This window comes from Zingiber officinale, chromosome 6A, assembly GCF_018446385.1.
Source record: "Zingiber officinale cultivar Zhangliang chromosome 6A, Zo_v1.1, whole genome shotgun sequence".
NCBI lineage: Eukaryota > Viridiplantae > Streptophyta > Magnoliopsida > Zingiberales > Zingiberaceae > Zingiber > Zingiber officinale.
The window spans coordinates 73791232-73804083 of record NC_055997.1 but is presented as its reverse complement, the minus strand read 5'-3'; the positions used below and the strand labels follow the sequence as shown (position 1 = coordinate 73804083).

At 34.2% G+C, this 12852-nt stretch overlaps 2 protein-coding genes and 1 long non-coding RNA gene across 3 annotated transcripts; all 3 read left to right on the top strand.

Annotated features, from left to right (window-relative positions):
* Positions 1-8328: 8328 nt before the first annotated feature.
* Positions 8329-9261, top strand: LOC121994936. The gene is made up of 4 exons (XM_042548812.1): positions 8329-8628; positions 8713-8922; positions 9018-9110; positions 9226-9261. The coding sequence occupies exons 1-4, from the start codon at positions 8329-8331 to the stop codon at positions 9259-9261; spliced, it is 639 nt and encodes a 212-aa protein (XP_042404746.1).
* Positions 9262-9970: 709 nt separating this feature from the next.
* LOC121994935 lies at positions 9971-11181 on the top strand. Its single transcript, XM_042548811.1, has 4 exons — positions 9971-10216; positions 10302-10556; positions 10640-10884; positions 10974-11181. Exons 1-4 carry the CDS (start codon positions 9971-9973, stop codon positions 11179-11181), a joined length of 954 nt encoding a protein of 317 aa, XP_042404745.1.
* Positions 11182-11183: 2 nt separating this feature from the next.
* LOC121994072 lies at positions 11184-11734 on the top strand. Its single transcript, XR_006115572.1, has 3 exons — positions 11184-11364; positions 11445-11514; positions 11593-11734. It is a non-coding gene; the product is annotated as an uncharacterized LOC121994072 (long non-coding RNA).
* Positions 11735-12852: the final 1118 nt, after the last annotated feature.

Here is a 12852-nt window from a genome sequence, read left to right as displayed (position 1 = left end):
GGTAATTCAGGTACGGACTTTCGACACGGGTATTAATTGCTCGCGGAGGATGATGAGTATACTTAATTGACGAGGCGGACTCTATATATATTGTAGCTTAATGGAAAATATATATATAATTAATTCACACCATAAATTTTAATATTTCCATTTAAATTTTCATCGACCTAACCCTAAATCTCAAGCCCTAAAAAAAAATTATACTTATGGATTGCCCTGAAATGCCACCATGAACCACTAGTATTAATTTAAAAAAAAAATTAAAATCTTTATTAGGATTTAGAGTTTAAGCTAAAGAAAATGAATTTTATTTTAACAAAAATAATTCTAGGTGCTAATTACTAGTAAAATTTTAAAGTTGTGCATGCAAGTACAAGATCGAAATGAAGTAATATGAGTTATTCACCTTGTAGCTCACACGAGTCTTAACAAATATAAATTATATTAATTAATCAATTTTTTATTTTAATCAAAATAATAAGTACGTTTCTAAGTATTAATGAAAAGGTTTATTTTTTTTCTTTTTTCAACAATTAAATTAATTTCAATAAGCATTAACCTCCTCAAAATTTCTTATCAGTTATGTACCTTTATTTTTTTCTCATTAAATATAAATTATATTTTTTTTATTAAAACAAGGGAAAATATCTTTAACCCTATATTTTCTATCAAAATATACCTCCTGCTTTTAAAAAAAATAACACTGAACCCCTCTTTAACTAAAGTCATATATGAAAAAACTTATAAAGGACAATTATATTCTATCTTTTTAATAAATTTTACTAATATTAAAAGGAAAAAAAATGTATTGAATTGATGTGGAAAATAATTACATATGTCTTCGGGGTTCTTTTTAATTATTGATTAGTACACAGAGTAAAATATATATATAAAAAATTAAAAAAATATATAAAGAAGCATTGATATGTGGTTAATGTCAGTGGTGTCCAGCAAAGCAAAGCTTGTCAGCTAAGAGTTGGCGTTATCGGTCTTACTCTCTTTGACGGCTAAGTCAGCGATGAACTGAGATGTGAGGCTCGCGTGCATGCATGAGAAAGAAAAAGAGCTCAAAGAAGACAAAAAAAAATTTACCTTCATGCAAGAAAAGAAAATTAATCCTTCATCTATTTTTACAGAACCTTATATAATCGTAGATAGTGGTAGATCTAAAATTTTAAGTTTAGAGGGAAGCAAAGGAAATAATTATTATACATTATATTCAAAATCTGTGTAGCCAAGACGACAAAAATATACATTTTAAACTACATAATTTTATTTTATTTTATTTATATAATTAAGTATTAATCTTTATATATGATTAGAGGTTATATACAATTTATTGATTTTAATTAGTAAATTAGTAGTCATACACATGTTGAAAATATCAATTAGGCCATTGAATTTTCTAGAATTAGTTCAAATATCAACAAAGAAAATAGGAGTGAACGTAAATTATCAATAAATTCAATATGCTTTTTCCTTCATACGATTATAAAAATATATCAAAAAGATAAGGACGTTATTAATTTTTACAATTTTTTTCACATTTGACTTTAATCAAAGGAGGATTAAATGTTATTTTTAAATACAAGAGGAAAAAAATGTTACTTAATAAAAAATACAGGAGGGTTAAAGATAATTTTCCCTTAAAACAATGACCTAAAAGGACCTCTACCAAACATGTCATGCCCCGGGGGAGTCTCTGTCGGTGAAATTTCGACAGCATCTCCCCTGTACCGGTGACAATATGAAACCTGAATACATGACCCTCAGGGCCTCTCAATCCTCAGCCTACACGGCCGGAACATATATAATAAAATAAATAAACATTCTACGTAGTTATAATACAGCCTCCAGCTGACTACACAACAAATCACAACCACACAGTTTAATATAAATCTTACTCCACCATATTGAGAAAAACACCACCCAAAACAGAAAACCATCGCAACGGAAAACATGGGCAGCATACCAAATCTTGACATAAGATCCACGAGTGCAAGACACACACATCACAAGTATGTATATCACATAACAAGAAACATAAGTCTGAAAATAGAAAACCATCTTGACACGAAGTGGGGAATAGCGACTAGAACCTCCTGACAGCTTCAACCTGAACTAGGAATAAAGCAACAGGGACATGTATAGTAAGATATAAGTATCAGTAATAATCATGCACTACAGTATCTAATATAATATCAAAAAATGCAAACTGAACAACAGAAGAGCTGTACTCACCAGGACCTCCTATCCGGATATAAGGGGTCCTTATACCAAATACACCATGTCTCCTTGTATGCATGTCAATCATATGCAACCACAAAAAATGCAGCATCCAAAATACAGCAATCATTAGCAATAAATGCAATCCATGCATATAATGCAAATGACATGGTCACCCCCGACGCTAGTTAGCCATCTCACACGCGATGATGAGGTCGAGTGGGTAGGGCTATGACAACTGTACACTCTACCATCACTACTCATGAGTGACCGAGTGGACAGGATGCTGTCGGAGTACACCTATCATCCTACCCCAAACATAGTGGGGGAACCTAAGCTCTCATCTCCCTGTGCCATAGTCAAGAGGAGAGATCCATGTCCGCTACCACGCTATAGTCACCACTACCTATGAGCGGACCAGCGAAGCCCTGATAGAGCAAACTGCACACACCCTGACTGAGATACCACTAACCCATGAGTGGTTGTGTGTGCAGATCATGTAACTAGCGATGTGCTCAACAACAATGGAGCCGACAATCGGTTGGTATGCAATCATGTAGAATAGTGCATGACACTAAAACATGTAACTACTGAAAATTCCAGCTTCCACATAATGTGTACCAAAAGGAAAACCAAGTCCCTAACAATGATCTAGGTATCATCACTACAACAAATTTGTTAAAAGACAACACTATAAAGACAACGGTTTTTGAGGGAACTGTTGTTAATTTGACAAAAGACAACAGTTTTTGACAAAACCGTTATCTTTTAGCTCTAAAGAAAAACAAAAGACAACGATTTTTGTAAAAACCGTTGTCGTTGAGCGAATTGTTTTATAATCAACAACACATTTTACAACGGTTTCCTAAAACCGTTGTTTTTAAGCGCATTTTTTAGAGGATTACACATTTTACAACGGTTTTTAAACCGTTGTAAACCTAATTCTTTTGTTCCATTGCCCTGGTTTAATGTCTTCCCCTCTCTGAAATATATTTTGGCGCGTGTTTTCCCTCCCTCATCCCGCGAACTCTTCGGGAACCCTAGGCAACTGTGTCTTTCTCCTCTCCTCATCCCGCGATCTCTTCACGCTCCCTCTCCTCACAGAATCCCCTCTTCCCGATCTCCTCACACAATCTTCTCCACTCATCACACATTTTTGCCTTCCACCCCTTTGCACGAACCCCTCTCCTCAAAACTCCTCTCTGGCTAAACCTCTCTCGCTGAAAGTCTCCGACGAACCCCTCTCCTTGAACCTCTCCTTCGAACTCCTCTCAGACTAACCCTCTTCCGCTGAACATCTGAACAAGCCACCTTCGTTCCCTTTTCAAATGGGGTGAATCCATAGTTACACTGATATAACTCAGGTATGGCTGGAAAAACTCTTTCATCTTTTTAGAAGGGTTTATAGTATTTTTTTCATCTTTTTAGAAGGGTTTAGAAAAAGTCCATTGTGATGCATTGTTATATGGAGTTTGTAAACAACATACAAAAAGGTTTTTTTTCCCCTACTTTGGTAAAGTATATCATAGTAGTTGTTTCACTTATGTGAATTGAACAAATTATCTTGATACTAATCAATGGAGATGGACCTTGTAAAGTCTCCATGAATGTCTTCAGAATTTTATAGGCAAGTCTGCATTTTCAGTTTCAGGGGCAGATCAGGAACTCATGCGAGTCCCTTGATTTGGATAGCTGTGGACCATGTGCAGCAACTAAAACAGGGAGACATCTGGTACCTGTAGTGATAATGGAAATTAAAAGCTAAAAGACACAATTTGGAAATCAAAATATATCAGAAACATCATGCTACCAGGAGCAATATTTGAACACAAGTTATTTTTTTTAATACAAGAGAAGCTCAACTAAAAAGGAGATGAGGGAAACGAATATACTAGCGATGCATTTAAACACACTACTTCTGGTTTTAGATTTCCCAATTTAAAACAAGAGCTTGCACTACTTCTTGTTCAAGTTTTCCTTAGGTAAGAAGTTGTCCGACAATTAATAAGAAATCACAATACGTTTGATATGATGCTAATAAAGAAGGAAAACATGGTTCCATATAACTTGTCAATCCATACAAGCATGATCTACAACTAGAAGTTTTTTTTGCTAAATCATGTTATCCTGGTCTCTTCTTTACAATTCTTCTAGCTTGTCTCTCTTCAAGGTATACTTCTCTTATCTCTACTACATGCTTAATGTTTAAAATAATTGATTAATAGCTGTCACATTTAATATTAATTTAGCTATATTTACCTTAATAATTAAATGAAATTATATATATATATATATATATATATATATATATATATATTCCAACATAATTCACTAGATTAATTTTGTGTTGTTTGTAGCATTGCTAATTTAATGTTATTCTTACAATTGTTTTGAAGGATTTGACTCATTATTAGCTGCTTAGTTGTATGAGTAATGGATAAAGCTTGGATGTCAAAGAATAGGCTATCACATGAATATGAGATTGGGGTAGAGTCTTTCTTGCACTTTGCAACACAAAACGCTATAGATCCGAATGTAAAACCTTGCCCATGTGCAAGATGTGGTAATCTAAAGATGAAAGATGTTGACACTATAAGAGCACATTTGTGTTGTAATGGTATGGATTTAACATATCATACATGGATTTGGCATGGGGAAAAATCTAAGATCGGGAACTCAATGAATGATCGAGTAGGCCAAGATGAACACAAATCTTTTGCTGAGGAACCTATTGATATGGTACATGCTGCATATGATAGTTATGCTGAGAATCCAAAACAATTCCATAAGCTACTTGAAGATGCTGAGAAACCTTTATATCCAGGATGTACTAAATTTACAAAGTTATCTTCACTTGTCAAATTATATAACTTGAAGGCAAAATATAGTTGGAATGATAAAAGTTTCACTGACATACTTAGTTTGATCAGGGAAATGCTTCCAGATAACAATGAATTACCTTTATCTTTGTATGATGCAAAGAAAAGCTTATTTGCATTAGGGATGGATTACGTGAAAATTCATGCTTGCCCTAATGATTGTATCTTATACCGAAAGGAGTATGAGGATTTTACCAGTTGCCCTATTTGCGGGATGTCACGGTGGAAGTTGGGAAAAAAACATACAATAAATAAAGGAGTTCCAGCAAAAGTCCTTTGGTACTTCCCACCTATTCCAAGATTTCAAAGATGGTTTAAGAACAAGGAGATATCTAAGGAGTTAACTTGGCATGTTGATAAAAGAATTCGTGATGGATACTTGCGTCATCCGGCTGATTCACCCTCTTGGAAATTGGTGGATCACAACTGGCCTGATTTTGCTTCTGAGCCAAGAAATCTAAGATTGGCCATATCAGCAGATGGGATTAATCCCCATAGTACGATTAGTTCTGCATATAGTTGTTGGCCAATTGTTATGATCACTTACAACTTTCCTCCAATGTTATGTATGAAGAGAAAATTTATGATGCTCACTATGATGATTTCTGGTTCCAAACAACCGGGGAATGATATTGATGTCTACTTAGCACCTTTAATTGATGACCTAAAATGCTTATGGGATATAGGTGTTGATATATATGATGCATATCGAGAGGAAAATTTCTTGCTTAGAGCTGTTTTACTATGGACAATCAATGATTTTCCTGCATATGGGAACATGTCAGGTTGTGTTGTGAAAGGATATCATGCATGTCCAATATGCGGTGAAGAAACATATTCAATAAGGTTAAAGCATAGTAAAAAAATGTCATATACTGGCCATAGAAGGTTTCTTCCTAGAAGTCATCCTTATCGAAGGCAAAAGAAAGCATTTAACGGGAATCAAGAGTTTAACCTTGCACCAAAACCATTAACTGGCCATGAAGTATTAAAAAGAGTTGAAAGTATTAATTATTGTTTGGGAAAAATGAGTGGGAAGCTTCAGTTAAAGGATGTTGATGAAAAATCATGCTGGAAAAAGAAATCTATATTCTTTGAACTTGAGTATTGGAAACATCTACATGTTCGACATGTTCTTGATGTGATGCACATTGAAAAAATGTTTGTGAAAGTCTCATTGGTACGTTACTTGACATTCCAGGAAAAACAAAGGATGGAGTAGCAGCAAGACTAGACCTTATGGAGATGAATGTGAGAACTGATTTGGCACCAAAGATGGGGGAGATAAAACATATTTGCCAGCAGCGTGTTTTACACTAAGTAAGGCTGAGAAAATTTTTTTTTGCAATTCTTTGTTAGGAATAAATGTCCCAACAGGTTACTCATCCAATGTTAAAAACCTTGTGTCGATGAAGGACTTGAAACTTGTTGGCCTTAAGTCACATGACTATCACACTTTGATGCAACAATTGCTTCCAGTGGCTATCCGTGGTGTCTTGCCTAAACATGTTAGAGATACTATCATTCGGTTGTGTGGATTTTTCAATGTGGTATATAATAAAGTGATAGATGTCTCAAAGTTGGATGATTTGCAAAGAGAGATTGTGATGCTATTGTGTTTACTTGAAAAATATTTTCCCCCATCTTTTTTTGATATTATGATTCATTTAACTGTCCATCTTGTGCGGCAGGTGAAATTATGTGGACCGGTATGGTATAGGCATATGTACCCATTTGAAAGATTCATGAAGATCTTGAAAGGCTATGTGCGAAATCACAATCGACCTGAAGGATGTATAGCCGAAAGTTATATTGCTGAAGAGGCTGTGGAATTTTGCTCAGACTACTTGTCTAGTGTGCATACAATTGGGATCCCATCAAGGCATCGAAGAGTACAACTCATAAAGCCTCTATCTGGTTCAGTAATTCACTCCCCTAGTCATGATGAGTTGCATCAAGCACATCGTTGTGTATTAGAAAATGATGATGATGTTGATCCTTATATCGAGTAATTTCTCTAACTTATTAATACTTTCTTGAACTTTTCTTATATTCAAATGGTTAACTTATCCCTAATCATTTCATCATGGAGCACATGACATTTTTGAATGCAAAATTTCCTCATAAGGCTAAGTCCAAAAGGTGGCTACAAGATGAGCATAACCGATCATTTATTAACTGGTTACGTGATCGTGTAAGTTTCATAAGTTTTGAAATATAGGTTTTTTCAAAGCTAAGTTCAAATTTTATCACATTGTGAAATATAGGTTGCAAGTGCAGTTTGCCATTCCACTAGTCAAATATCAGAAAGATTGAAGTGGATAGCGCGCGGACCTAGCAATCAAGTGTTAAAGTATTCTAGTTATTTGATTGATGTGGTTACTTATCATACAAAAGAGCGTGATGATATACGAGTTGTTCAAAACTCCGGAGTAAGCTTAATCGCAAAGACAATGCAAGTTGCTAGTTCAAAGGACAAAAATCCAGTTGTCTCAGACATGATTTTTTATGGAGTCATTCAAGAAATATGGGAACTTGATTATCAAAAGTTTCAAGTTCCAATGTTTAAATGTAATTGGGTTGAGAATAATAATGGTATTAAATTTGATGATCTTGGTTTCAAGATGGTAAATCTCAAGAGAATTGGATTCAAATCTGACCCTTTTATATTGGCCAGTCAAGCAAAGCAAGTATTTTACATTGAAGATCCTCAAGAGCCTACATGGCATGTTGTACTTGCAACACCTACTATGGAGAACATTGAATATATAAATGATGATGAGTTGGAAAATGATGTAATCCACTACCAATGTTTTACAAGAGGGTTTCTATCAATGGATGTTGATGGAATAGATGAGAAAGAACCACCATGTAGCCGTGAAGATTGTGATGGGACTTGGGTTATCAATAAATAAGTGATGGAACATGTTCCTTTTTTTTTTATTATGGTTCTTGTATGAGTAGCATTTTGAATGACATTGATGTATGATGCAAATGGAAAACTACTGTACTTTATTTACCAATGCAGTGCATAGTGTAATTTTATGAATGGCTAACAAGTTGTCAATGCATAATGCAGGAATTGCATCATTGAAGAACTTAACAAGATTCTGGAATTGCATCTCTTCATTGCTTTGTGGAAACTATGACATCTCGTGGAAAAAATAGTACAAGAAAGGGAATTCAGGTAGATGGAAATATTGTAGGAACCAAAGAAGGTAATATGGCAAATTCTGCAAATTCTGGAAATTCTGGAAATTCTGGTACAGTAATGGAATCTCAAGAGACCGAAACAACAAGAACTTCAAGAGGTCGCACTCGTTTGGATAAGCTGGTTAGGCAAAGGGCCCACGGAATTAGAAAGGATATAAAATTCAATAAATTTGGACAGCCAATAGGAGACTTTGCTAGTGAAATGCAAAGTTATATCGGCATTCTCGCTCGGGAAAAGGTTAGGATAAGTTACAAGTCATGGAAGCAAGTTCCAAGTGGCGTTAAGGATTTAATATGGGAATCAGTTAATGTAAGTTAAATTTCTTTTGAAAATTTTAATTACCTTATATATGTTTATGATCTATTTAATGTAATGGGTTAATATTTTTTATAGTTGAGTTACAATGTTGACCCCAGATGGAAAAAGGGGTGTTTGAATTCGGCAAATAGTAAGTGGCGGCAATATAAAGCTCTCCTCACTCATAAGTTTATTTTTAGCAAGCTTGCTAAACCGGAAGAGTTGAAAGAACCACCAATTGGGTATGGTATTACACGAGATGATTGGAGTGCGTTTGTAATCAGTCGCATGTCGGACGACTTCAAGGTAAGGATTATAATTTGCTATTTTCAATTGAGTTGATCACAAGCCACTGTTTTAGTTTTAAAGCTGGTATATATGAGGAATGTTCAATTAACTAGAAAGTAAGTGATGAGCAAAAGAAGAGAAGAAAGCAGAATGTATACCCACATCGGCTTGCCCGTAAAGGTTATGCTCGTTTTGCTGATGAAATAGTAAGTATTTATGCTTAATTCGGTAAATATGATCTAGAATCTGCCTATATTTTATTCTTACTAAATCTATTAATGTGATTTATAAAGTTGTATATATTATACATTTTGATTGTAGGGAGATGAATTATGTGATGATGAAGAGATTAATTGAGCGATTATTTGGAAGAAAGGACGGATGAATAAGAAGGGGCAATTTGAAGGCGATGATTTGAAAATGGCAATAGAAAAGATTGTAAGCAAGCTCATTATGCGTCTTTCCTACTAAATCTATTATTCCTTTATGGTTTTTATTATGCCTCTGTCCTTTATTGTCGCAACAATAATATAATGTTACATTTATGTACACTACAGCATTGCAGAAAAAAATCAAAATCTGCATCCAAATCTGCATATGCTTCTTGATCAAAATCTGCATCTGCATTAAAATCGTTTCATATGCTTCTGCATCTGCATCTGCATCTGCATCAAAATCATTTTGTTTTCTTAATAGGGAGTTATTAATTGATGATTTCTGCATCAAAATCGTTTCTTAATAGATGATTTCTGCATCTGCTTTTGTATATCCATATTAGTGTTAGTACTTAATAGGGAGTTATTTACCAGTAATTAATTTTGTACCAGTAATTATTTTGTTTTCTTTTGCATGATAGGATGATTATGTGCAACAAAAACGGGAGGGTAAGTTGCACTTAGAAGAGGCAAACACGGATATCCTTTCAAAAGCACTTTCATCTAAGGAGCATTCTGGGCGTGTGAGGGGTGTTGGAGGATATGTCACTCCAACATTCTATTTTAATGTTGGCAGCATAGTGCAGAAACACCTTGTTGATGAGCAGTTTATCCTTCAACAAAAAGAGTTGATGGAGGCAAAGATATTAATCTCACAACAAAATGCACGCATATCAAATCAAGATGAACGCATACAGAAACTTGAAACAATGTTCAGAAAGGGTGCATGCGACTTAGATACGGATGAAAAAGGTAGTTGCTCAGTAAAGTTGCATCCCATGAGTGACGAAAATATCAAAATTGAAAAGTGTGTCCCAAATATTGAAACTTTGGATGATGATGACATGCAAATTTTGAACAATGATGATTTCTTCCAGGTATATATTTAGTTGTCATTATATTACTTAGTATTATTGAAACTATGAGTTGCATCAATTTATAACATGATTACTTATCTTTTAGGGTAAACTGGTTGCATTGACATTGGGTTCTAAGAGCAATATTGTTGCCTATGGTACAATTGTTCATGTCAATGCGGTTGGTAAATTACTTCATGGTGTTCCATTACCTATTAATTGTATGCGTGTCTCCATTGATAAGGCTGTGGATGAATTAGCACAATTGCCATGTCCAATTCCAAATCAATGTGATACAATTGGTGATGCTATTGGAACACATGTGGGATGGCCGGCTGACTTGGTAGTTATGCAAGATGAGGTATATGTCATATTATATTTATAGTTAAATTTTCCAACAAAGATTAGTGTTGCACCTAACATGTGTACATTTGTAATTTTTAGAATCCTCAAAGGAAAAGAAGTGTCGTCCAAAGAAATAACCCAATTATTTCATCAAGTGTGCCAAGGTCATTGCATCTACTGTATTGTTATTGTAACCGTGCTCTAAATGATGAAACAAATATATCAATGATTTGTGAGGAGGGTTTCTTTGACGATCAATATGAAATCCTTGTGCACCTTGAAGATATCATTCCTTTTTATCATTTGGATCCCATAACTGCAAATTGTATAGTAATTTACATGTGGTAAGTCTTCTTATTCTATTTGTTTACCATATAAATTGTATAAACTTTATTGATTTAGCATTGTAACATTCTTCATTTTGAAATGGTAGGCATCTTTATAAAAAGCTGAAAACATATAACAATGTCCACAAAATCAGATTTGTTAATCCACACATTATCCCATATGTGGCATGTGTGACTCGACTGGACAAAAACAGCAAATTCGAGCAGTTGAATGAAAGAGCTAGTGTTTTGGCAGATAAGCTGAGTCAAGCATCAAGAAATCAACTTGTTTTGGTGCCACATAATCTTGGGTAAGTAAGACTTATAATATCAGTTTTAATTTATTGTTTCGAGAAATATGCATGCAATAATTATGTGATTTGTGCATAGTTATCATTGGATTCTCACTGTCATTGATCCATATAAGGAGACAGTTTATTTGTTGGATTCGCTTAGTCATCGCATTCGTGACGAGGATTGGAAATACGTAGTAGATATGTGAGTACATTTTTTAATTTTATTAAGTATTTTTTTAATCAGTAAAACTCTCATATGTCCATTCTTATTGATGTATAAAGGAGCATAAGATTGTTTAATTCAAACAAGGCAAAAAAAGGGAAAAAACATGTTACATGGGAAGTAGTAAAGGTATGCATGTCTACTTATGATTAAATTAGAAACAATTAAACATGTATATTAGACATTTACAATTTGTTTTTAACATAGGGCCCTCGCCAACCAGATGCGAAACAGTGTGGTTTTTATGTGATGAGATATATGAGAGATATTATTGAAGAATTGGCAACTATCGAGAGAGATTCACTTCGATCAATAGTAATATTTGACATTCAATTCTCAATCTTCTCAAATATTTGTGTGTTTATCATTTTGCACTTCTCATCTTTTGATTGTTTTTTACTAATCTAATCTATGTCTTTGTTCACAGTTCATCAAACCCCAATACTCTAGAGAAGAAATTGATGAAGTGCGTTCCGAGTGGGCAGAATGCATACAAGACTATATTTATGACTAGGTATTTAAAATCATACAATGACTTGATCTATTCGGCAAGTATTTGCATATTACATAATCTGATCCTAACAGATATGCCCCTGGAAACATCATGATTATTAAAACTTTAGTATGTAGGACATCTAGGTAGAACATCTCTATTTTATTATTATTCTTATACTGGAATGCATGAAATGTTTTTCAACATCTTAAGATTTTGAGATATTCAAACATATATATCATTTGCTGGTAAACACATTTCTGTAGGACTAACACACTTGTCAGATTATGATGAACTGATTAACTTTGAGCATCATGAATTGTTTCCTTTCTTAATGGACAGTTTTCTGAAGACTAGGATTTACACGTAAAGGAGGTGAGCTAGATAAATATTTTGAGCAGTTACCTGATTTATGAACATGATAATACATGGGGAAAATGCAGGAGCAAGACCAATTTAATTAATAGTATTGAGATTCTTGTTTTCTTTGGGAATGAAAATGGTTTCTCAATCAAACAAAATTGAAAATATTTGAAATTTGCAATTTGTTGGACATGATGAATGGTCGGAATGGGTTAAAGTTGGATGGAAATAACTTACACTTTGTTGAGAATCACAATGATCAAGTTCATTCACATAGTTGTTTCGACTTACTTATACCAATTTAGCAATCACTGTATGCAAGATACACAAACTATCTAGACTTACCTAGAGTTGCTATGATCTGACTGCTTTTTTCTTCCCAATGTATTCTGCCCTCCTTTATTTGCTGTTACTAGCTACAGGGATTGTTGGTATATTCCGTGTAAGGCTTCACCTTGACTTAAGCAGGGTGGTGTTATCATATTAGATTATGTATAGCTCATGTGTACTTGGTATGTGTTGGATTCAACTTCATCTGCTTGCTAGACGTTTTTGCCAATACTGGTTTCAGTCCTTGTTTTTGCTAATCCTGGTTTCAGTCATTGTTTTTG